The sequence below is a fragment of the Pezoporus wallicus genome, unplaced genomic scaffold, assembly GCF_028554395.1.
Source record: "Pezoporus wallicus isolate ANWC-B61680 ecotype Strahan unplaced genomic scaffold, APGP_CSIRO_Pwel_v1 contig_5863, whole genome shotgun sequence".
In the NCBI taxonomy this organism is placed as follows: domain Eukaryota; kingdom Metazoa; phylum Chordata; class Aves; order Psittaciformes; family Psittacidae; genus Pezoporus; species Pezoporus wallicus.
In genome coordinates, this window is record NW_026635152.1 from 998,964 (window position 1) to 1,025,283 (window position 26,320).

The window sequence follows — 26,320 nt, forward strand, 5'->3', positions numbered from 1 at the left end:
AGCCTTTTGTCATCACTAAATATTCATGGTTGAAAGCAGCCGTGTTTGTTTGCCTTAGACCAGATGACAGTGATTTATTGGCAGGAAACCTGGCAAAGAGATGAACCAGACAAGTTTTCCACTTCTACACACGTGGATGTAGTGAGATGATGGCTATTTCATGGTTATGAAACCTGCGGGAGATAGGGCCTCACACTTGCATGTGAACTGTTGTTTCCAGGCATTTTTCTCAACCTGCAAGCATCAGGAGCAGCTCAAGGGTTAATCATAGAACCCCAGAATCCCAGACTGGTTTGGGTTGGAAAGGACCCTAAAGCTCCTCCAGATCCAACCCTACCACGGGCAGGGACCCCTTCCATAGAGCAGCTTGCTCCAAGCCCCTGTGTCCAACCTGGCCTTGAACACTGCCAGGGATGGGGCAGCCACAGCTTCTCTGGGCACCCTGTGCCAGTGCCTCAGGACCCTCACAGGGAAGAGTTTCTGCCTAAGAGCCCATCCTGGCTCCCCTTTTAGGTCCGAAAACTTAAATGTCCCCCCTGAGCCTTCTCTTCTCCAGCCTGAACCCCCCAGGTCCCTCAGCCCTTCCCCATCACACTTGTGCTCCAGGCCCTGCACCAGCTCCGCTGCCCTTCTCTGGCCCCTCTCCAGCACCTCAATGTCTCTCCTGCAGTGAGGGGCCCAGAGCTGAACACAGGATTCGAGGTGCGGCCTCACCAGTGCCCAGTGCAGGGGCACAATCCCTGCCCTGGCCCTGCTGCCGCACTGGTGCTGGTACAGGCCAGGATGCTGGGGGCTTCCTGGCTGCCTGGGCACAAGCTGCTCGTGTTCAGCTCCATCACTCAGCACCCCCAGCTCCGTTTGCAGCTGCTCTTCCCAAGCCTGGAGCGTTACAGGGGGTTGTTGTGGTCCAAGTGCAGGACCCAGCCCTTTGCCTTCTTGAACCTCATCCCATTTGCCACAGCCCATGGATCCAGGCTGTACAGATTCCTCTGCAGAGCCTTCCTATCAAATAGCAATGGCAGCACGGCCTCTTTCTAACTCTCATGGTCAAGCTCTTTCCCAAAGCCAGGAGCAAACTGAGCTGCTCAAATCCCACTTGGCATGTGGATGGGCATTAAAGCACTTCTGCTGTTGGGGTGTGGGAAAACAGGGAACCACTGGGGGTGGAGGGATCAGAAGTTGTCCCTGGAGCACATTTCCAGGGGATGCAGTATTTTCCAGCACTGGCTCCTGCAGAGCCAAAAAACCCCAACCCTTTTGACCAGAATTGAACTGTTTCCATCAGATCAACTGAAGGGAGGAAACAGCAAAACTCAGAGCCTTTTGGCTTCCTTCAGGAAACCTGAAATGCAGGTTTGGGATCAGGCTGAAGGCTGGCTCAGCTTCACTTCTCTTTTCCCAGGGGGTTGCACACACACATGCGTGTGCAAACACACACATGCACATGCATGTTTACACACACACGTGCATGCAGACACAGGCACACGCTCTGTCTTCTGTACAGCAAACAAATACCCCAGCACCAGTCAAAACACTGATTCAGAGCAACTGTTGATGGCTGTGGCTGTGGCTGCTGCTTTCCCTCACCCACAGCCCCACCACGGCTGGAAACAGGGAGTGGAAACCAACAGCAGACACCGAAATGAAGAAGAAAAATCACATTTCCCCTTCCCATGGGAAGGGCAGGAGCGCTCTTTCCAGGCAGTGCTTCTGCCAGGGATGAAACCTCTGCCTGCTCGCAACGCGCTGAGCACCAAAGGATGCTCCGGGAGCTTGGCAGTGGGAAGGGTGCTGTGGGGCAGCGCCGGGTGCTGTGGGGCAGGTCTGGGTGCTGTGGGGCAGGTCTGGGGGCTGTGGGTGTCTCTGTAGCCGTGACTGATCGGGGCGGCGCCAGGGCTGGGGGCGGACTATTTGAGCGGAGCCTCCGCTCCTCAGAGCCGCGGCCGCCGCCGGAGCACTTGAGCGGCGGCTTCTCGCTCTCCGCCCGCAGGAGGAGGAAGAGGAGGAAGAAGAGGAAGAAGAGGCTTCGCTGCCGCCTCTCCGCTCCTCCGCCCCTCTTCCCCTTCCGCCCCACACCTTTATGGACGAGCGCCGGAGCTTGCTCCACTCTCCGGCTGCCTCCTCCTGCAGCCGCCATCCGCGGGGCGGCTCGACCAGCAGCCACCACAACCTGGGCTACACCGAGCCGCTGCCCCCCGCCGCCCCGCAGCCGGCCCCCGAGCAAGAGGAGGGAGAAGGTGACGAAGGGGAGGAAGGCAGCATGACCGTGGTGGGAGGAGGCGGCGGCGGCGGCGACCCTTTGCTGGAGGAGCCGCAGCAGCATCCTCACCCTGCGCTCGGGGGGGACCGCTACGAGCACCCCCAGGCTCCGGCCGCCGTCCCCACGGGTCAGCCCGCGGGCGGGGGGGAGCACGAGTGCTGCGAGCGGGTGGTGATCAACATCTCGGGGCTGAGGTTTGAGACCCAGCTGAAGACCCTGGCGCAGTTCCCCGAGACGCTGCTGGGGGACCCTCGGAAGAGGATGCGCTACTTCGACCCCCTGCGCAACGAGTACTTCTTCGACCGAAACCGGCCCAGTTTCGATGCCATCCTCTACTACTACCAGTCGGGTGGGCGCATCCGGAGACCCGTCAACGTCCCCATCGACATCTTCTCCGAGGAGATCCGCTTCTACCAGCTGGGGGAGGAGGCCATGGAGAAGTTCCGGGAGGATGAGGGGTTCATTCGAGAGGAGCAGCGGCCGCTTCCCGATAAGGAGTTTCAGCGCCAAGTGTGGCTCCTCTTTGAGTATCCCGAGAGCTCTGGGCCAGCCCGAGGCATTGCAATCGTCTCTGTCCTGGTCATCCTTATCTCTATTGTCATCTTCTGTCTGGAGACCCTGCCAGAGTTCAGGGATGACCACGACTATGAGGGAACTGGGGGGACATTTGGGATGGGTGGTGGTCCTCTCCAACCTGATGTCTTCACCAACTCCTCATCCCCGGCTACTTCCATGGTGTCATCCTTCACCGACCCTTTCTTTGTGGTGGAGACTTTGTGCATCATCTGGTTCTCCTTTGAGCTGCTGGTCCGTTTCTTTGCCTGCCCTAGCAAGGCCACCTTCTCCAAGAACATCATGAACATCATTGACATTGTGGCCATCATTCCCTACTTCATCACGCTGGGCACCGAGCTGGCTGAGAGGCAAGGCAACGGCCAGCAGGCCATGTCCTTGGCCATCCTCAGAGTCATCCGGCTGGTCAGGGTCTTCCGTATCTTCAAGCTGTCCCGGCACTCCAAGGGGCTGCAGATCCTGGGGCAGACCCTCAAGGCCAGCATGCGGGAGCTGGGCTTGCTCATCTTCTTCCTCTTCATCGGCGTCATCCTCTTCTCCAGCGCCGTTTACTTCGCAGAAGCTGATGACCCCAGTTCAGGTTTCAGTAGCATCCCTGATGCCTTCTGGTGGGCAGTGGTGACCATGACCACAGTGGGCTACGGGGACATGCACCCCATCACCATTGGGGGCAAGATCGTGGGGTCTCTCTGTGCCATCGCTGGGGTCCTGACCATCGCCCTTCCCGTGCCTGTCATAGTCTCCAATTTCAACTACTTCTACCACCGGGAGACAGAAGGTGAGGAGCAAGCCCAGTACATGCACGTCGGGAGCTGCCAGCACCTCTCCTCCAGCGAGGAGATGAGGAAGGCTCGCAGCAATTCCACCCTCAGCAAGTCCGAGTACATGGTGATCGAGGAAGGGGGGATCAACCACAGTGCATTCAAACAGGCTGCCTTTAAAACAGGCAACTGCACAACCACGAACAATCCCAACTGTGTGAACATCAAAAAGATCTTTACGGATGTTTAAAAATCAGCACCCCCCCCTCCCCTAACCCGAACCCAACCAAACAGCAACAAAATCTGAGGGTGAGGTAGAAAATCAAACCAACAATAACGATGCAAAGTGACTGTGTCCTCGGTGTCGTGTGGAACATGCACCATCGTCGGTCTCTGTGTGCCCTCGGGTTTAGACGTTTGTTTTTTTGCTCCTTCCTTTCTAAAGAGCCAAATAAAGATCTCAGATTCTCCAGAGGACGGCGCAAAGGTAAAAGAGGAGGAAGATGAAGACAAAACCCACTCGCTGCCCAAACAAGTGGTTGTTCTGCAACGTGTTGCAGGGCTGCTTTTGTTTTCTCGGCTTTGGGGACCTCTCGCTTTGCTCCTGGATTTCTCCCCCTCTTTTCCTAAGGCAGCGTGTAGCTGATTTCCCTTCCATCACATAAACTCACTTGTTGGATTAACAGCCCAGGACTGGGTGGGGAGACAAGGAAATCATGTTGCAGAGCGTGCTGGAAGGGGGGGTGGGAGGAAATGACCATTTAATTTTGCAGAGCCTCTGTTACCACATTGCTAAATGATGCTTCACATCAAAACGTGATGTGCTGCTACGGGCACATCACAGATTCCCTTTCTCGTTCTTTAGATTGTTCAGGGAATCCTAATCTGATCGGAGACCAAGGGCAGTCACTGCTGATTGAAATAGAGAAAACCAGCCCCCAAACCCTCATTTTCTGTTCTTAATTCCCTTCCTCTGTAACCCTTTGGTATCATTTCATCCAGCATCAGATCTGTGGCTGTGCAGCGGGTCTGGGTACAGGGAGGAGGGAGGTGAAAGGGGATGGTTACAGGAGCTGACGGTGCACAGGGAGCGATGCTGACATGGACCAGGGGATGCAGGATCCATGATGGGCTCCTCTGCAGCCTCCAACAACCCAGCTGGAGACAAAGGGATATTTCCTCCTTGTGTTTTGGGTTTGGGAGAGATGCAGCCGCTTATCGCAAGGAGATTAAAGTGGCAAACACGCCTTCCAGCGGAAGTCACTGATTCGGACAGGAGTGATGCAGTTGCCATGGCGACCCTGGTTTCCTGGGAAACCCCCAAAGGTTGTCATGGCATCCCTTCTCCCATCCCCCCTTGGGCCTCGCTCTTCCCGCAAAAAAACCTTTCCAGATGGTTCCAGCCCCGTCATCCCTCAGGACCCCGCAGCTCGGCCACGCGACGTGACCCCATCCCAGCACTCCATTCCCAGGCCATGGCCACGGTGTGCCTTCCCTCTGCTGAATAAAGCTCCCACAGGCAATAAGCACACCCCAGACCCAGCGCTCCCTGCAGAGGAGCTCACACCTTGGCACTGAGATTTGGGGATAGAGCCTCATCTGCAAGCACCGAGAACAGCCTAGAGCTCGCCCTGCACCCCATGAGCCCTGGTGTATTCCCTAAATCCCATGTGAAACGGCTTCGAGCAGCAGTCGGGAAAGCTCGGCTGAGGAACTCCATCAGCTTTTGGAAACCAGATGTGTAAAGAGCAGGATGGAAAAGTAACCAACCCCCCGCCGGGATAAACACACCGGCTTCATCCTTACGTGTGCACCAGGGGCCACGGGACATCTGATGGGATCAGGTGAGCTTTGCACGGGGTAGTGTTTAACAGCACCATGAGGTAATGTTGGCTTTGGGGACAAACCTCGTGCTTTCCACTGCTTAGCTTTATTTTTCCACTCCCCCTCCTGCTCTGGGATATTTCTGTGTTGAAGTGGGATAACATCCCCTAGCTCCTCTGATTATATTGGCTTTTTTAGTGCTACACACAGGAGGAAAACCCTGCTGCTTACTTTTTTTGTGCAGCTGGATTTCTTCAGTTCTGGTGCTAAAAAGGTACTTTGCAGCCGTTTAATGCTTCAATCTGACCCCTGCCGTCGAAGCAGGCTGAAGGCAGTGCCTTGGCTTCGGCTCTGCTCTGTTCTGCTGGGGTTTGGGTTGAATAAAAGCAGTTTCCCTCAAGGCAGTGTCCTGCACAGGGCTGGTAAATACCTTCTATGAAAAGGGAGATGAGTCAAACCTTTCTCATGTGTGTGGAAAGGGGAATTTGTCCTGAGGGATGCTGTCCATGCCGGAATCAGAGTTTAGCTGGGATTTTAGCCACACTTAAAGGATCAGAACAGTTTATAGCACTCTGCCTTAACCCCAGTCAATAAACCCCTTATAACCAGGGAAAACATCAGAGCAGCCTCTTGACTAAATGTGACAGCTTTATTTGAGTTACTGTAGTTTTCAATGATCTAACAAATGGTCCTTATGAGGGAGATGCTCTGGAGCATTTCAGGAGGTAATAAACCTGGGATCCCTTCTGGGACAACTGGGAACACCCCAGAGTGCCTTTTCCCTACACTGCCAGACAGTCATTCCTGCCTCCAAGCTCTCACTTTGTACTGTTGTTAAAGCTCTCCCCCAGTCCTACTCCTAAAAGGAGGATTTGAGTTTAAAAGCAGTGGAAACAGCCCCACCTGGGATTGTGTCTGCCTGTTCCCTGTGGCAGGAAACCACACGTTCTCCGGGAAGTGGCACAGCAGATTTTGGTTTCTCTGCCATCTAAAATAAGCAGAAACTTTGCAGGTTGCTCTTTGCTTTCCTGGCAAATCCCTGCCTTACTTTGTGAAGACAGAATAATTCCCGATGGATCTGATTGACAACAAAAGATGCTGTTTGGGAGAGGTGGCAAAGAAACCACTTCATCTGCTGGAGCAAAATGGCTCAGGGTGACGTGTCCCTGCTCATGGCAGGGGGTTGGAACTGGATGATCTTAAGGTCTTTTCCAACCCAAACCAGTCTGGGATTCTGTGATTCCATGAAAAGGCAGTTTTGCCCCAGTGCCAAATGCTGTCACTAACCACCATTGAATCACTGCTGCTCTGTCTTCAAGATACACCCCAAAACCTGGCAGAGGAAACCCAGGGATATGCTTCCCATGGTCTGCCCCATTTCTGTCTGCTTCTTCCCTTTGTGCTGCTCCATTAGGTACCATTCAGTCTGACAGCCTCTCTTGAACTGCCTCCTGCATGTGCTGTGCCAGGAATTGGAGAGATCACGGAAAGATTGCTCTCTTTGCAGCCAGCTGCTTATTTAACTTCCTTTGCTCTCTTGCAATGTGCCTCCTATTAGGAGCTAGGACTGTTTTAACCATCACTGGGGAGTTAAAGATGAGCCTCAGCCTTTGCAGCATGCTGGACTCGACTGTTTCTAATGTGCTTAGAGGGGCAGCATTAGGAGATTAATATTAGTGGAGCTGCCTGCCTGCTGTCTGCAAGGAGAAGGGCTTGCCTAGCCTCAGCTTATTACATTAGATGGAGGAAAGTGCATTACTGAAAGCTGCTGGCTGACATTTCAGATTGCACAGGCAGCGAGTGGGGGAAGGCAGGGTCCCTGAAGCGTGTGGACTGTGTGTGGGGTCCTCAGCTTGTTGTTTGCATGTGCAGCGTGGCAGGGATGCTCTCCGAAATGCCCTCCTCCTCCTCCCATGTCCTTCCTACCTGTTGTATAAGAGAGAAGATGACACTGATGGCACCAAGGGATGGGAGCAGGGAGATCCCACCTCAGCGATGAAGCCCCTGGATGCTTTGTATATTCAGTTTATATATAGGCACTGGGTGATAGAGAGCCTTGTACAGGCTCCTACCTCCTTTCCCAGGTGAATGTCCCTTTCCCTCTGCTTGGGTTTTAGGACCTGTTCTCCCATTTCAGCCCTGGATGCCACCTCAAAACACATCCTTGGTACCAGGGGGTGCAGGGAACACAAAGGAACCCTAACCCTGGCCCCTCCACTGGGTTCTTTGGCACTGTCCCCTTTTTCTCTTGTTATTTTCCCTTTTTGTGTGTGTTTTAGGCCTGATTTCTGTTGTTCTGCAGCTCAACAGAAGCCCTTCAGGTGCTTGTGGTGGAGCAGGGCAGGATCCATCCCACCCTATGTGTGGATGCTAACAAGGGCTGGAGATATCTCTTTCCTCCAGGAGGGTTAAATTTCTTCCCAGGCAGTTGTTCCTGCTCCATCACTTGACAGAAGAAGTCGTTTCTGTTGTTAATCCCCACTTGAGGGACAGTTCAACGGAGGCAAAGGGCAGACAAGGAGCTTCCCCAGCAGAAGGGAAGGAGCCATGCAGAGCTCACCTGCAATGGAAGGGTGTCTCCTGCCAGAGCTGTAGGGCAGGGAAAGGGTCTCTTGCAGTGGTTGGTGTGTACAGAGAGTGTTCTACACGGAACCTGTTTAATTGTGTAGTTTGGAGCCCTCTTTCTGCCAAGCCTTTAAAATCTGCATATCCTGGTGCGAGCACACGGAGGCTCCCAGCACAGCCCATGCTTTAACAAGTGATCTCTGGGTGTGCAGCAGAGCTGGGAGCGCAAGCAAACAGGATTCCAATGGCACTCGTTGTGCCCTTCGGTCTCAATTGCTGCATGTTCTGGGAGGCAGAGCTCAGTGCACCGGCAGCCTCGTGCAAAGGCCATTGTATGGGCAATGGGTGCAGGGAAATGGGGACTTTCTGGACATCATAGAGCGCTGTGGGCAGGGAAATATCCTATGAATTGTCTCTGTTACTGATGGTACTGCCCTTCTGCACCCTTCCCTGCTGTGGGTCCTCAGCTGTAGTCTGAACAGGATGCTTGGCTCGACTCTGGGGGTGCATAGCTGGGGTCTTTTACCCCAAACAGGAAAATGAGTAATGATATCTCTGTCAAAGCAACATTCATCCCACCTGATGGGCCTGGATTCGCTGCTTTGCACTGGGACAGCATCAGCGATCCTGCTCTTTGTCACCCAGCAAATCCCATTTTTGCTCATGAGAACCTTGCTCCATGTGGAAGAGGGATGTGTGTGCAGTCCCACTCTGCCCTGGTACCTGGAGCTGTTTTATCCCGATTGCTGGCAAAACTCAGGCACAAACGCTCTGAGAAAATCCCCTGTGAGCTTTTCCTTCCATTTTAAGGCACTGCCTCATGAGGTGCACAAGTTTCAGGGTCTGTCTGTGTCTCATCACCGCTCAGAGCCTGATTTTGCTGCTGAGGATGCTCTGCAGCCGGGCAGGGAAACCTTCACGCATGAACCTCCCCGCAGGGCACCGTCAGCTTTCTCCTTCTTATGACTCAAGACGTGCTCAAGTAGATTAAAACATGTCTCCTATCTCGTTCAGCTTGTCACTCGGGTTGGGAGCAGCTGAAACACTTCCCAATGGCCAGTATTCCCCTGCTCATAACGGGAACAGTCTTTGCCTGACCCTGCTGCACACTGATCTCGAGACCCCGGCTCAGCGCCGCCAACGGCAGCCGGCGCTGCTGGGTTTGTTTAAGAATGATTCATTTCGTTAAGCCTTGTAATTCAGATGCTTTTCTGAGCATGTTTAAGCTCTGTCGTGTCTGTTGCTTTTCTACAGTTGTTGCTCTTCATTTTTAGCATGTTTAACACATGCTGGGTGGGAAGACTGGCTTTGAGCGCGTGGCTCGCACGACTAGACTAGCGAGTGGCTATCTCTGCTCTCGCTGGCAAGGATGCGGAGTGCAATCAGTTTGCTTTTGATGCTGACCAGCACCAGCTGCTTTGCTTTGCTTCCTGTGAAGCAGCCTCATGGATAGATACGGAAAATCCTTTGGGGTTATGTCATGGTTCCATCGTGGCGGAAGCACTGACGGCTCAGCCCAGGCTGAGGAACTGGGGCTGTTCAGCCTGGAGGAGAGAAGCTGCATGGAGACCTCAGAGCAGCTTCCAGTGTCTGAAGGGGACTGCAAGGATGCTGGGGAGGGACTCTTCATCAGGGACTGCAGCGATAGGACAAGGGGTGATGGGTTCAAACTTAAATAGGGGGAGATTTATGTTAGATATTAGGCACAATTTCTTCCCTGTGAGGGTGCTGAGGCGCTGGCACAGGGTGCCCAGAGAAGCTGTGGCTGCCCCATCCCTGGCAGTGTTCAAGGCCAGGTTGGACACAGGGGCTTGGAGCAAGCTGCTCCAAGGGGTCCCTGCCCATGGCAGGCGTTGGAGCTGGAGGAGCTTTAAGGTCCTTTCCAACCCAAACCAGGCTGGGATTCCTGGGATTCTGTATGAAGGAAAAGGGTGGCCAGCAGCAGGGTCTCTGCTTGGTGTCTTGCTCTCATGGAAAGCCAAAGGTTGCGGCGGAGCATGGACAGGATGGTTTGCAAAGTGGTTTTTGCATTCCCAGAGAGATGTGTTTGCTGTTTGACTCAGTTGCAATGAAGGCGCTAAGTGGGGTGCAGGATGGTGGGGGTTGCTGTGCTGCTTGGAGGGATTTGGGCTGCTAGTCCATGAAAATGTGTGTACCTGCACCCCAAACCTGGAGGGGGGAGCCCTGCAGTGTTTGCTATTGCTCTGCTGGGTGGCTTTGGGCAGCTCAGCTCCTCCGAGCCTCAGTTTCCCCACCTGTAAATGGCACTGAGCAGCTTCACAAAGTGTTCGCACACTGCGGAAGGAGGAGGCAGTTTTGAAACACAGAGCAAGAAGTAAAGAATCCTCCAAGGCTTTATGGAGTTCAGCTTTCTGGAAGCTGGCGGAGCCTTCAGATCCTCCCCCTGATACCCCAGGAACTGCAGTTATTTTCCTTAGCTGGAGGAAAGCTTGGGAATGCCAGCTCTGCCCTACAGCTCCCACCCCATAATCATCCTCCTCTCCTCTGATTCCTTCACTTCACATCTTTGCACTTGCTTTTCCATCCTTATGGCCCATTTCTCCTGAAATCTCTGTGCGTTCCTAACTGAAATCCCTCTTCTTCCTCCTCGCTGCTCTCTGCTTGGATCTGCAGCTCCGCAACGCTTTGAACCTCAAGCTGTTGCAGCAGGTCACAAACGAGACGTAGGAAGTTTGGGCTTAAAATGAACCTGCCTGCTGCAAAGTGGAGCTTGTAGGAGGGGTGTGAAAGGAGTTTGCTGTGAGTCTGGGTGTAGCACTGCAAGCTAGAGGGGTTCTCTACCTCTGCTGTGTGCATTGGTGGGTGCTGGCACTCAGCGTGTGTGCTTTACCCTTCAGGTGTCTGCGATGTTCTGCACTTCAGAAGCCTCTGAATTAAAAGAGGAAATCTCCTTTCTGCAGTGTCTGAAACAAGCCTGGGATTTTCTCCCCTGGGGCTGGAAACCTTTCAGTGATGCCTCTCCCATCCTGGTTGCAAAATGCTCTGAGAGAGCAAAGCATGCCCAAGGAGAAGGGGACCAGCGAACGTGACCTGGGTTCAGCTGCTTTCCTGGCTTGGTATCACCTGACGTGATATCCTGACGGGATATCTCCTAGGAATTTGGCTTTATTGCTCCTTTTCCTTAACCAAGCTGTCATGCAGCTCCCTTAGAGCATTGCACAGCACTTCTCTTTAGGGCCAAACTTGGGAAGAAGAGATATCAAGTTATATGATAAGGCCTGTTTTCCCTAACACTGCACTGATTGGCATCAATTATATCTTCCTCTTTGATTCTCTATTATGGCCATTCCAGCACATTGTTTGGGATTAGGGACAGATGGCCAGAGCCATCATTTTTGCAGGTCACTTTGTTTATCCCTTAACAAACTGGCCCAACAGGAGCTGTTTTGCAGTCTTCTGGATTTCAATCAGGTCCGAGGCTCAAGAGATGCTCAATGCTTGCGGTTTCTCAGGCTGCTTTGCCAACTCCTAATGCTTGGATACAAGTTATCCGGCTTGATAGGTTTAAAAACATCTCATTTTTGTGGCTGCTGTTTAATATCCTCTGTTTTTCTTGGAATGGAGAGGATTTCATCACCTCCATTTGATGGGAAGACATCTGGATCCCTTCAGGAGCAGGAGCAGCAGTATCTCCTGAGTGCTCCTGACTTCTCACTCCCACTGTGGGTCTCTCTGAATTCAGTGCAATAACGTCATCATTAGGCTGAGGATTTCGGGGTTTCTTTCTACCAGGGCAAGGATACAGCCTGAAAAGGCACCAGAACACCCCAAAGTGCTGGCTTATTTGCCCAGGTTGAGGAAATTGTTATTTACCACTCCATCTGCAGAGCCCAAACTCGGCCATCCCTTTCCCAGCCAAACCAATGCTATTTCCTGAGCCAGCTGAAGGTGCAATTTGGGTTGTATTTGTGCAATGCTCCAGTGTTTCTTGAGGGAACCAATAGCTTGATCATTGCTTTGCAGAAAAGCAGTAGCCTTTCCCTGCTGGCAGGTGGGAGGGAAGGGTAATTCCAGTGTAATACAGCATAAACACCAGTTAGCTTTAAGCCCATGAACAGTCCTTCTGGCACTTCAAGATAAACCAGTGCTTGAATACTGTCTGGTCTGAGACACACGCAAGGAGCATTAAGCCCTTTTGGTAGCTTATTTTCCCCCAAGTGCCATGCTGCCTTGCAAGGGGTTCTTTGCTCCTGGTGGGAAATCCCACCTCCCTCCTTTCTCTGCCTGATTTGAGCATCCCTGCAACATCATCCCTGCAACATCATCCCTGCAACATCATCCCTGCAACATCCAGAGCACAGGGCTCATCCTCCTCAGTGCATGGACACTATCCCACTTTTTCCTTTGGGGAAAACAGGCTCATTTTTGGGGATGAGCTGGAACCAGGCACGTCCCAGTGTCTTAGGCTGGGCTCTGAACTGGGAATGCAGATCCTTTCTTCCCTTGTCTCATCACCGGCTGCCAATGAAGCATCTGGCTCACGTAATCTGGTTTGGTGGTAGGGCTCATCTTATTAGTGTGCACCGCACACTGGTTTTAATATAGTTGATGAGCTTCACTATAGGAAGCTTTCCGAATTCCCACTTGAAAATTAACTGTGAAAGGGCCAGAATTCGGATGTGTGACTCCTATGACTTATACAAGGCCTAAACCGCCAGGGAATTTGGCTAAGCCCCATCCACAGGCAGGCGCATGGCCCCGGATGCAGGAGGTGGGATGCTCCAGTTGCCATGGTGAGAACTAAAGGCAGAGAAAACAAAAGGGCTGTAAACAGTTGCATGAAGTTTCTGAGTATTTCAGTGTCTCAAAGGCAGAGCAGAGCATCTCACTAGAGTAAGGCAGGAGTCAGGATGAGTCCCTTCATAGATTCATGCAGAATGAACGAGGTTGGAAAAGCCCTTCAAGCTCATCCAGTCCAACCATTCCCAGCACTGCCAAGGCCACCCCTAACGCATGGCACTGAGGCCTCGTCTCCACGCTGTGTGAGCACTTACAGGGACGGTGCCTGCAGCCCTGCCCTGGGCAGCCTGTTCCAATGCCTGAGCACCCTCTGGGGCAGGAATTGTTCCTCAGCTCCATCTAAACCTGCCCTGGGGCAGCTTGAGGCCGTTTCCTCTTGTCCCATCCCTTGTTCCTTGGGAGCAGAGCCCAGCCCCTCCTGGCTCCATCCTCCTCTCAGGCACTTGTAGGCAGCCATCAGGTCCCCCCTGAGCCTTCTCTTCATGAGAGTTATTAGGCTTCAACGCAAACCTGGTGCGGTACCGGGTGGATTCATGCCCTGCATGGGCTCAGCAGCAGAGGTTGGGGGATTTTTTGTTGCCCTTTGCTACATCTCTCCATCCCTCCATCAAAATGGGGTCTCAGGTTTGAGCTCCGTGGGAGCACCTTCACTGTAAGATCAACCAGTTGCTTAATATCATGTGAATCATATCAGGTTGGAAGAAACCCAGCTTGATTAAGATAAAAACATGATGAGGAAAACCCACTTTGCTCTAATTATTCTGGATTTGGAACTTGCCATTAATGCGAGATAATAGTTAAGAACCAGAATGTATTTAATGAATCTTTTTTCTATCTTTAGCTCCCTTTGACTGTGTTGTTTTTAGTCTGTGAAAGAATTCTAATGAGATCTTTATTTGTGGGGAAATGAAGATGGGAAGTTGTTGGAGGGGACCAATGTGCAGCATCTCTTCTACTTTACTTTGGGAAAAGAATAATCAGTTGCTGCTTGTTTCCCAGACCAGGCTGTGTATAAAAGTGGTTCTTTGCTCTGCCCAACAGATAACAGAAGAAGTTTCAAACTTAGGACCTTCAGGAGTGTGTTGAGAAATCAAATGACTCCAAGGAGATGGCGAATATCATGGACACGGTGACTGATGCTGCTGTGGATCCGACCGACACAGGATCTGTCCTCCCCAGTGAAACCCATTTCATATTTCATCTATGAAATACCTGCCACGTTATCTGGGTTTTCTAACAAGTGCATTATGTAGAAGGGAACATCTTTGCAGCCAGAAGATTATCTTCAAACCATGTGCAATATAATGAGACTGAACAAAGCCAGGAAGGAGGAGGAGGGAGGTGGAAACCATTTGGACATTATTTTAGTCTTTTTTTATAGAATTTAAAAATATCTCTTGGAAGATGAAGCAACCCAAAAGGAAACATAAACCAGAGCTGCTAATAAGCAGTCCAAGTGTTTTGCTTGGGGTGGGAGGGAAATGGGGGAAGTTCAGTCGCTCTCACTGTTCCCTGTGGAAGGCCACGGGCTGTTTTCATCACTGGGATGTGAATAATTCCTGTTCCATTTTCCTGACTTTCCTGTAAATGCTCTTCATGAGTAGGTATGTGCTGTACCAAAGGTTGTGATTTATTGTAAGTCCTCATTAGGAAAGGAACATCTCCACTGATTCTGAGGAATATGGTGTTGAACAGTCAACAAGTTGTGCCTTCCTTTCAGGATCCTTCCAGGAAAAGCTAAGGAAAAGTGCGATCTCCAGGGGTGGAAAAGGTGTAAAAACCTGATCCTGGCTGGTCGTGCCTCTGAATTTCATAAGAGCCCATATGCCCTTCTCTGCTGTTCCAGGGTACTTCAATCCCAAGGGAATATTATAGTATTGTCTTGCTAATACTATAATAAACAGGAAGCCCATCACTCCTTTGCTGTTGCTGTTTCATTTTGCATGCCAAGGTCTTCTCTGTGGCGGGTTAAGAGCTGTGGGTTGCCCACACTGGGCTGTGAAGCTGTTAAACCTGGGGTTTCTATAACTTCACTGCATTTCCTAGGACCTAGATCCATTTCCTAGGACCATATGAGTAAATATTATCCCAGTGCAATGGGATAGATGGTTTGCAAAGGGATAAATCATCTGCAAAGGCATAAATGCAAACGGCAAAGGGATTGATGGTTTCTTCTGATGGCTCCCTGTCCTTGCCCCAGCATCATCCGCCTCTGCACGCTGCCTCCATCCCAGCTTTGAGACTAAAACCCACCTGGCACATACTCTGTTGAAGGAGCAAGGTGATACAACAGCATTGTTGTGGTACTCAGGTGAGGCCGGGAGCCTCTGTGTCTGCATTGCAATAAGTGACCAGGAATGGTCTGGGGAATGTAATTTGGGCTGGACCAAGGAGAGTGAGCTGGAGCTTGCTCTGAAGCAGAGGATGCCCAAGGGGAGGTAGCGGGAGACAAAACCATGAGGCATGTGAAGCAGACTCTTGAATTCATGTCACTGATTGCTTTGGGTCCATGTCCAAGGACAAGACTTGAGGTCTTCACTGGAGACCTGGAAAGTGGAGCAAGGACCACTCTGCCTGGAGGGCAGCACTGCAACCTGGATCCTTCACTGAGCAGAGCTGTTTACCTGCATTTCAAACAAGATCCCGGGCAGGAGATGGGGAACATTCACAGGAGACACATGTGGGATGCTTCAAGGCACAACCCAAGTGAGGATGCACTTAAAAATAAACAACCTACATAGAAGGAAGGCTCTGAAATGGGAAAACTCAAGGGAATATTCGTGGCAAAGCAACCAGCTGTCTGTACCATGTGTTTCTCCTTGCAGAAGAGCTTTGAAGATGAACCAAGAGGGTTTCTGAGGCACCGTTCAGGGCTGGGATTGCTCCAGACCTATCTGCAGTTCAGCATCCTCTTTTTCTGGCTGTCCCCAGTGCAAACTTCAGCCGAAATGAGGATTGAGAAATCCCCTTCACGGTGGGGAAATGATGTGCTTCTTAAAGGAATGTGTTGGCTTTGGTGAGGCTACGTTTGTTTTGTTTGCTTTTTAAACATGGATCATTTCTTGGCTTGGATTCCTCCTTCTGTAGTGGCAGATGTGTCGTTAGTGATGGAGAAAGACCTTGTTCCTGGGAGCAGGATTTGGGGGTCCCAAAGATGAAGGTTTCTTAGGCTCTGCATTGGTACAGGCTGGGGAGAACAGGCTGAGACAGGGAGAGATAAGAGTGAAATCCCACCCGTTTTAGTCAAAGCTGGGTTGCCCACCTTGGGGAATGAAGAGCAAATACGGATCTGGCCCTTAGTGCGACATTGCTCCTTGGGCTTGTTTGCATTTAGTCCCAGCATGGTAGAAACCCTATGGTCACTGGAGCTGTGGATGAATGACTTGGAAAAGGGCTGGTGCTGCTGGCACTGGGGTTTGAAATGGTTTTTGCAGCACGAGGTCCAGAGGGAGGTGGGTTGGGAACCAGGGCTGCCGGGAGAGCCCAAGGAGCAGATCTCTGATCCCTCAGGGATTTGCTGGGCATGCCAAGGCTTGACAGAGGGATGCCGGGGATTCATGGAGGTGAAGCATCCCGTGGTGTGAAATCAATCTGGTGTGAAAGGCGTCTGCACAAATCAAAGCTAATTGGGATGGTGGCTCTCATTAACTTCACATCTGACCATGCCCTGCCCAGAGGCAGCCGGCAGGGGGTAGGGAATGGGAGCTCCTCCATGGGATCCTCCATCTCTGCCAGCAAATCCCTCGGGATCCGGCAGTAACCACGGCACTGCCGCAGCCTGAGGATGGGCTTAAAGAGCTTTTTCCTTTGTGACCAACTGTGTCTTAACGTGGCACAGCCAAAACCCGCCTCCTGGGCATCTGTCCCATGCCCTGATTTGGGACCAGTGCTCCCCGGGGCTCTCATCCTGCAGATGCAGGGTAGAATGTACCAGTACTAAAATGATCCTTAACTTTCACCAGAATTTCTGAGCACCAGAATTAATGCTCAGACCATAAAAACTCTGAAACCTTTAAAAGCCCCTTTAAAAGAGACCGGAAAAGGTCACTGGTATTCAGGGAGCGAGGGCTGAGCCTGTTTCCATCACCCCAAATAACTGAGCAGTGGCCTATTCCCCATTACCATGGATGGAGCTGCCAGAAGGCTGGGGGAGATGAGACTGGGCTTTCTGGGGAGATCTCGCCTCCAAACCCACTAAGAGCCTGTAAAACAGATCTGTTTGCAGCATTCCCTCATCATTATGGGTTCGCAGCGTGCTCTGGAGGCTGCAAAGGTGATTGAACAAAGCTTTTAGCAGCCCTGAAATCTCAAGGGACTGACCCAGAAAGCACTTTTCTACCGTGCTGGTGATTCTGGGGCTGCAAACAGCCAAAGGACCCACTGAAGGTCTGACCCAGTGTCCCCCCACAGCCCTGCAGACAGTCCTGGGTTGCCCACAGTGGGAATGGCTCATTAACAGGAGAAGAGCTGACATTCTAGATCGCAACACAGACCTGGATCTTGGGAAGCCCTGGTCCCAAAGGTGTTAAATTTAGTTTCTTTTGGAACACGATCTAGTAGCCCTTAGAATGGGAGATAGGATGTACCAGTACTAAAGTGATCTTTATTTTTCACCAGTGTTACAGAGCTTTTGTATGGCTTGTGTGTGTGTAACATAACTATACCTCTGTTTGCAGCAGCCACTTTGTTAAAGCGTCTCTCTGTTAGGGTTCAAGAGCATATTTTGATGAGCAAAGTGATGGGAAATACCAGACCCCTTCACCCATTTGTGTTGGTGGCTTCCCACAGCAGAATGCCCGTGGCCACCCACTGCTCTGTTCCTCCCAACCAGCACCAAACCCACCCCATGGACATCTCCCACCGATGCTGATCTTGCCAAATCTCCACCTCCTCTTGGTATTGTACATCCTGGCCTGGACCACTTTGCTCCACGCTGTTGGGTTTCTTTTGCTTGGTCGCTGAGCCAGCTAACTGTTAATGTGCTATTTCCGATTAACTGAGAGTTTGCTAGTCTCTACTTGTCAGTCCCGTACATTAATGTGTTGCCATGACTCTGGCTCGCCTTGTGTGTCTTAAAGATAGTGATCGTATGGGGGCAGGCGTGTTGAAATGACATTTGGAGCACAGGGCTGGATTGGCAAGGGAAGGCAAATTAAAAATGTATCCAGTCGATTAAAAAACAAAATAGGGAGTGACTGAACGGTGGCTGACATCAAGAGAAGATCCAAACCCCAGCGAGCTTTGATTCCCATAATCATCCGAAGGCAGGCAGGCTGCTCATCTTTATTCATAGCCCTTCAAAGACGTGCTCTGAGATGCTGAGCATCAGACGTGCTCTTTAGACGCTGAACACGTAGATGTTCCTCCTCTGTGCCCAGCACTGCTGCCATCTCCAGCGAGCTCTGTACACCATCACTCCCAGCTCTTCATTCCAGGGTGCAATTCAAGTGATGAGAGCTCTGCCTTTGGGTCTGTCCTGCTGGATAGGCAGGAAAAGCAGATCTAGGGAGCTGGGCTGGTATAGGGTCATGTAAAACCGCGTGTTGTAGGAGCAAGTGTGAAGGCGTTTAAAGAAGACAGCAAAATTAGTAAGCAAAACATCTCAGAAAGTGTTTGAGGGCACTGACAAAGGCCCAGTGGATGCAGCCGGTGGGATGGTGCTTAGTTGGAAGATGCTTTCAGGGGCAGTATATGAAATACTGTGAGCCTGCTTTGCTGGATTTGGGGGTAAAAGTCAGGATTCCTGCAGACCTGTCCTGGCCTCCACCTCTGTCCACCGGTGCTGGCAAAAAACCTGCAAAATAATATATTTTGATTATATATTGTAATATATAATATATAATATATATTATATATTGAGCACGCTGGAGGTTTGATGAGTGCACACATATGGATGTGTTCTGAGGGGGGTTTGGATTCAAGTGCACGTCTCTGTTGCCCAGAGAAGCTGTGGCTGCCCCATCCCTGGCAGTGTTCAAGGCCAGGTTGGACACAGGGGCTTGGAGCAAGCTGTTCTATGGAAGGTGTCCCTGCCAATGGCAGGGGTTGGAACTGGATGAGCTTTAAAGTTCCTCCCTACTCAAACCAATTGGATTCTATGATAATCCCCATCTTTTCATCTACCAACCTCCAATACAGCGAAATTATGTTTGTTTTTCCCTTTTTCCTTTTGCTTTCCCCAAGATGCCATCATCAGTGCATCTTTAATGGAATGGCCTGAGATGCTGCTGTCATCTCCCGGTGTTTTGCATAACACATCATCTCTCTGACCACTGCAAGGCCAGGCCACTTATGCTGTGTTTTAAATGTCACTCCTATTCTTGAGGATGATTTCAGAGCAGGGCAATGTGTCTGGCAATGCCAGATCATTGGGAAAGCAGGACTTGCAAGTGAATGGTATTAAGAGGAAATGTAGCCAGGAAAACAGTGCTTGAAATGGGGCAGTTTTAATGCCAAATGATGTGTTTGCTGCCCTTGTGCTGCCATTAGTATATTGGAAAGGGACTTGGTAAGTCAGGTCTGGCAGGAAAATCACCTTCACTGCTGAAGGTCAGACATTCCCACCGCTGAATTTAGCATCTTAATTCATCACCTGAGGCCCCAACACATTGCAAATGGGAGACGTTGCATCAACCATTGACCTCCAACAGAGCAGCAGCTCATGTTTCTTATTTTCCCATCCTTTACTATGCAATTTAGTTTCATGGGATCTTCCAGGGATTGAGGTGGCTGGATATAATTTTGGCTTTGCTTCCCCTCCTTCACGTGGGTAACACTGAACTGGTTCCATGACTGTTTCAACTGAAACACGTTGGGTGTACTTGAGCAATGAAATGTTGCCTTGTGAAATTCAAGATATCAGCCTGAAATACTAAAGCCTTCTGTACTAGAGAAGGCTAAATCCTGGCTAATAGGTGCCACAGAAATGATGCAATTTAGGACTGGAGATGTAAAGTGCAGTCTTGTTACCCTGAGTTCATTTTAAACTCTGGTTTTGCCAGTGTTTGCTGTGTTGCAGTCGTTTAAACATGTTCATCTGGCACCAGTCTGATGCTAAAACAAGCTGCTGCATCCCACTGTCCTGGTGACCTCCACTGTGGTGTGGGCCTTGTGTTCAGCTACCAGTCAAAAAAGTGATTTCTTTTTATTTGGTTGTGTGGGTTTTTTACCTGATGTTGAATTTATTTTTTTAATGTATTCTTTTTTGCTTTTTTTTTTCATTAAAACTTGAAACTGTTCTTTCATACGCAAAGTTCAATAAAACAGCTGAAACACAGCGTGTGGTGTTTGAAACTGAAACAGGGTAGAGGGGAGACGTTGGGGGTGCAAAGGATGGTGCAAGGATGAGGGTTGAGATGCATCCTCTGGATGAACTCATTTCCCACGTTGAAATAAGATGAAATTGTTGTCATTCTTTAGAGTAAAACTGACTCCTTTACAGGTGGGTGTCGTGTCAGAAAAGGGGATGTCACTGGCAATGCAAAGTCACTTTGGCAAAGCAAGTGCAAGCAGAGGTGCCCGCTTCAGAGCGGACCCGCTCCTCCTGATCTTGTGGAACAAGGTTCGAAGCTCATTTGAAAACCTTGTACCACATCTTTGAGCTTCACCCAGAAATGAATGTGGCCAAATAATGTCAAAGGTTGTTTTTAAGGTTACCGGTTGTCTTAAAAATAGTGAGACTGGGAGAAAGGTCAGGATTTTAGAGGGATTTGAATCAGCAGGAGCTGTGCCTGGTCTCATTCCTGCACTCCCACAACCTTTGAGGAGAGGATGTCCAAAACCAACTGAAAACTGGAGACTTTTCTGCTTCCTTTTGCTTTTAAGTCACCTGTTTCTGGTATTTGCAGATTCAGTTTACAAAGCAAGATGCACATTCCTGGTTTGGGGAAAACAGCTGGAGACCATGGAGTGGAGCCGTGGGTCAGCCCAAACTCCAGCTGAGATTTGGGATGAGGTGCCTGAGCCTGGGGAAGGCTGGATCTGGTTCAGGATCTGGATCACTCAGATGGCTTGAACAGCAAATCCAAGCACTGCTGTTCTGTGTCCCATAGCCTGGGCTCCTGCAAGGGGGATTTGAGCCAGGAGCGCAGACTCTTATCCCAAGTGCTGAGCGCCGGGGCTGGTTTGTGTGGGTTTGGTCTCTCTTTGGTTTCTACGTTTGCTGTGAGCGCCAGGTCTGCTGGGGAGGATGCTCTGGGTGCTGGGTGGCCCATGAGGAGTGAAATCAGCTTCAGCGCCAGTACTTCCAAATGATCCCAGAGTGGCTGTGCTAGATGGGAGCAAGCGGTGTTGCTGGTGGTGGCAGGGGCAGGTTTAGGGTGGGAGGAGAGACCCTCTCTGGTTCAGGGGGGCTCAGAGCCACAGCAGTGGGGTTTTAGCAGTTCTTGGTGCATTTCTGTCTGCCATGACCTTGATTTCTGTATCAGGTCCCCTCAGGGTTGGGGTGCCTCCAGCTGCACGTCTTGGTTGACTGTGGTTAACTGTGGAGGTGCTTAAAACCCCACGAAAAACAGGATGTCACAAGGTTTGAGATGCAGATGGTGGCATGAACACCATCAGCCCCGACAGGACCCGGAGGAAGGACAGGGGGCTGTACCTGCCACATGCCGCCTAGGTTTGCTTGAAGAGCAGCAGGAGACACATTCCATGGCGAGTGGAGGGGGATGTTCCCATACCCAACCCGTCACCAAGACCCAGGGGTGAGCCTCGATTTGAGGCACGCACCCACACCCTATGGGTTTTGCAGGGTTTCCAGCCCACACCTGGGGTGATGGAGAAGATGTTGCACCAAAGAGCTGCGGAGGGACTGAACACAGCTCATCTCCCCCAAGATGGATTTCATTTACCAGCTTGTTGACTTTTGGAGGGAGGAGCTGAGGGGAGCGCAGAGGGTGAGGGGGTATAGGCCAGCTATGGGGTGGCAGCAGGACGGATGTTTCATGCTTCATCTCAGAGGTTATAAACAGCAGCAAGCAAGTGCCAGCACAGCAGTAACACAGCGCTGGGTGTTTGGAGCTACACATGGAGTGAGCACTGCCTGGCTTTGTGATGCATAACTTCATCTTAGAATAAGGGTCTGGAGGATTTGGGCTGATGAAGGGCTGGTTTCTGATGTCCATTTGGGTGATGTTTGGCATTCCCATGTGTCCTGGGTTCAGCAGTAGCAGTCATTTAAACCACGACACCATGTGAGGACAGTGTGGCTTCAGCATGTGCAGTAAATACTTCACTCTCTGCCTTGAAATCTGCTGCTTGGAAATCTCCCTGGGCGCTGTTTCCTTCCTGAGTTATGAAGAAATATTGATTAATCACCTCAGCACCATGCAGGATTTTAATGACCTGTGTCATATCCTTCTTTCCAAGCCAGAGCATCCAGCTCTTCCAACTGTGTCTTTTCCAGGATGCTGTAGAGGAGCTCTTCCAGCTCAGAGTCAGGTTTCTACGGGCTATTTCCTCTCTCCTCAAACCTTGCTCTGCTAAGGAAGCCTTGTATTAAATCTTTGCTTCCTATCTATCAAACAGATGTTGGTATCCAAAAGGATCTTCGTATTCCATCCCTGGCAGTGTCCAAGGCCAGTTTGGATGGGGCTTGGAGCAACCTGATCTAGTGGAAGGTGTTCCTGCCTATGGCAGGGGATTGGAATTAGATGATCTTAAGGTCCTTTTCCACCCAAACCAGCCTATGGTTCTATGACTCCAACCAGTGAGGCATGGCATCCTCCTGCAAGAGTCATTGGCTATCCCTCTGCTGCTGTATTTAACCATGGGACTGCTGATGTTATCATCCCCCCTGGAAATCTCCTTTACTTATCACCACCTGGTTCTGCCCATTCGTTAGTGTTGAATTTATTGATACACTCTTGAATTTCTTCTACCATTGCTTCAGCTTCAGCATCTCCCCACATTGACACTAAGGATTTAGGCAGGGTTTTTGCCCTGCCTGTGTTTGTGAAGGGTGGGAGCAGGTTCATCTCCTTTCAGGAGTTAGCATCTGAGCTGCCTCTTGATTGTCAAAGTGCAACGAGATGTGATGAAGACAGCCACCAATAAACACCACAATGCGGGTGGCAGATGCTCAGCTTTGCAAAGGGGGGAGCACGCTTTCCTTGCCTGTCCCACATGATGGCCACCACTGTTTGTGGCTTTCTTTGGCTGCATTTGGGCAGCCTGTGTTTGTCTCACATGGGGCCAAAAAGGAGCCAACGTGTGCAGAGTTCCTGAGCTTCAGGTCAGGGCTACTTGGGGCTCTGTCCCCTTTGTGATTGCAGGGAGGGAGATATTCCCTTGGCTTCATGGGGTTGTGGAATCACAGAGGATTCTGTTCCCAAGGACCCAGCCCGCAGAGTGGTGGGGACTTCAGGTGCTCTCAGGACCTTCCTGCAGAGCAGAAGCATTTCCTTTATACAGCAACATTTCCACAACCCCAGGGCTTGGAGCAAGCTGCTCTATGGAAGGTGTCCCTGCCTGTGGCAGGGGTTGGAGCTGGAGGAGCTTCAAGGTCCCTTCCAACCCAATTCTATGAAGTTAAGGGAACCACCAGGATCTGGACCACGGACCTGAGCAAGGACTGAAGCTGCTCTTGCCCTGGCCAAGCCACAAGGCACAGGGATGTTGCTGTGTCTCCCATGGGTGCTCAGCAGCAGCGATAGCACCAGTGGGTGCTGCTTGTCTGGGAAAGCGTGAGCTGGGAGCGGAGGGTGGGGAGGGGGAGAAGGGGAAGCCAGGGCTAAAAATAGCTATTTTTGAAGGAAATGGATGAAAACCTCTTTGAAGAAGTGAGGGGAGAGGGGGAGGGTTTCCATGGAAACGGGGAAGTCTGTCTCTTCCCCAAAAAGAGGGGGTGGGAGATGAAGAAATAGTAAATACGGCAGAGAAATGATGGGAAGAGGATGCTGTGAGGCAGTGGCATTCCCCATGGATCGAGGGGAGGCAGCTGTGGTCTGAGCACACCTTGGTCCCGGGGGGAGTAGATGGGGCTCTGACACCGCCTGCCCGAGTAGCCTTGGCCATGTCACCTTGTGTCTTCTCCGTGTCACCTGCAGCCCTGTGGCTGCCACCTGCCCACATCATCAGTAAGAACAGGGAGCCCAGAGCTGCTGGGACACACTTGTGGGGCTGTTCAGTGTCACCACAATGGGGCATTTCCAGCCAATCCCACAGCTGGAGAGTGGCCATAAAGTGATGAATTTCCTCAAAACCATTTGGGAAAGTGCAAAAAACCTTGGGGTTTTCTTCGAGGAATCTTCCACCATGGCACAGACCTTCCAAGGAGAGACCCTGCAGGGAATGGGCAGCAGGGACATGAGGGTGAGGGCAGCTGGGGGCTTATGGCAAGGCTGGGGACCAAGACAGAGTGGGCTGGCACAGCACAGAGTTTGGCATGGTTTGAATCTGGCAAGATCCATGATTTGGCACAGCTCATGACCTGGTCTGGCCCATTTTGGCACAGCTGATGATTTGGCCTGGCTCACAATCTGGCACAGGTCATGGTTTGGCCCAGCTCATGGTTTGGCCCAGTTCACAATCTGGCACAGGTCATGGTTTGGCAAGACCCATGGCTTGGCCTGGCTCACAATCCAGCATGGCCATGGGGCTGGCATGCCCCATAACTTGGCCCAGTCCAGGGCGTGATGGCACTCTGTGCCATGCCATGCAGTGCCATCTCGTGGCTGAAGCTGCCACAGTGCCCATGGTGCCATCGTGCCCGTGGGGATGGTGCTTCCACAGCCAGAGCTTCCCCACCGGCTGCATCTCCTCCTTGCAGCATCTCCATGTGGGAGAAAGAAGCAGCAAATCATCCTCAAACCACTTCTTCCCCTGGCTTATTTGCAGTCCTTCTGCACCCTGGGGAGGGATGAAGGTCTGGGCTGATGGGAAAGTCTCACTCCATGGCTCAGATCTGACCTTCAACAGCTCTGGGCCGCCATCCAGCACCAGCAGACAATGGGGCTGAGACCAACAGGGTCTAAAATTAACCTCTCTGGGGCTGCTTGTGCCATTTGTGCTGTGATGGGTGATGGTATCACCCTGGTCATCACCTGCACGGGGAGCCACTTCCAAGACCGATGGCTAAAAGGGGTTGTGACAGAGTAGAGGGTACCCTGAGGTCCCCCAACTGCTCCCCCAAGGCAAAGGCAATCCACTTACAGATGTGGCCATCTCCACTGGAGGTTTCTTCCGTCTCTCCTTAGTCTTCCCTTCCCTAAAGCTCAACAACAGAAAGTTTCAACTTTTGCCCTATTTCCCTGCCTTTTGGTGAGCATCACGCCCTACAGCTGGAGGAGGAGGGCTGCTCCATTTGGCATGGGCTGGTTCAGACCCAAGAGAGGTTGTCAACAAGATGTCCATTGCCTCTCCTTTCTCTTGGGGTCACCCAATCAGCCCTTGCTCAGCAAAGAAGTCATTTGGGTGGCATCTTGGATCAAGGCACTTTTGGAGCCCTGGAGTAACTCCACTTTCCTGGTCCCTTTGGAGCAGGACTGGAAGGACACAGGGACACGGCTGGGACATGGTCTGCAGTGAGTCTGTGGGGACACAGGAGCTCTGATGACACCTTAAATAAAGCCCAGCCCTTGGAAAGGATGGTGGGACTTCATCCATGGGTGGTGTGCAGGCTGGGGTGCTGGTGAGCTTCCTTCCAGAGCTGAAAGCACCCGTGCCTGGCTGGCAGGAGGCTATTGATTTATCTGTTTCTTAATTTGGCTTGTCCTGTCCTTTTGGTTTGTGCAAGTGAAACAAAGCAGCTTTGAGAGCCTCTTAACCGGAGCAGCCCGAGTGGAAGCAGCCCCCTAGGACCGATGCTCGCCCCGCGCCAGCACGGCAGCAGGTCCATTAGCAACCCTGGAGCGAGCAGCAGCCTGGCATGAAATATTCACAGTCACCTCACTGAGCCCTCAGGAACTGAAGTTCTTTACTGTGTTCTGAGCTAAATGGCTTCTGTTTTCAATGGAGAGTGCCCAGCTCCTCACCAGACGGGCTGTCCAGGCTGGGGGAGCATTGCTGGAGGCAAAGGTGTTGGAACTCAGTGGTGTCAACCAAATGAGAATTCAGACTGGTCCCCAGAGGAGGTGTTTTTAAAACAATCACATCCTTTATTGTGAAAAACACCTTGGAGAAATGCAAAGGGAGAACTTCCTGTTAACTTTGCAGACAGGGATATTTGCTGTTTTCTCTTTGCTGTGATGTTCTTTCTGAAGGATCAGGACCCCTCCCAGCTCCTCACAGCCCGCCATCACAGCCCAGAGCAGCACAATTTAAACACAGAACCCCAGCCTGGTTTGTGTTGGAAGGGACCTTAAAGCTCCTCCAGCTCCAACCCCTGCCATGGGCAGGGACACCTTCCACTAGAGCAGCTTGCTCCAAGCCCCTGTGTCCAACCTGGCCTTGAACACTGCCAGGGATGGGGCAGCCACAGCTTCTCTGGGCACCCTGTGCCAGCGCCTCAGCACCGTCCCAGGGAAGAGCTTCTGCCTAAGAGCTCATCTCAGTCTCCCCTCTGGCAGGTTCAAGCCATTCCCCTTGGCCTGGCCCTACAGGCCCTTGTCTGAGGTCCCTCTCTGGCATCAAACTGGTAGGA

The 26,320-nt window shown here is 51.4% G+C and overlaps 1 protein-coding gene across 1 annotated transcript; it reads left to right on the forward strand.

Annotated features, from left to right (window-relative positions):
- Positions 1-1,842: 1,842 nt before the first annotated feature.
- On the forward strand, positions 1,843-4,841 carry KCNA3 (potassium voltage-gated channel subfamily A member 3). Its single transcript, XM_057404490.1, has one exon. It carries the CDS (start codon positions 2,081-2,083, stop codon positions 3,842-3,844), a length of 1,764 nt encoding a protein of 587 aa, XP_057260473.1. The 5' UTR covers positions 1,843-2,080; the 3' UTR covers positions 3,845-4,841.
- Positions 4,842-26,320: the final 21,479 nt, after the last annotated feature.

Coding starts and splice junctions, on each gene's coding strand:
- KCNA3 (XM_057404490.1), top strand. CDS start 2,081: ATGGACGAGCGCCGGAGCTTGCTCCACTCTCCGGCTGCCTCCTCCTGC.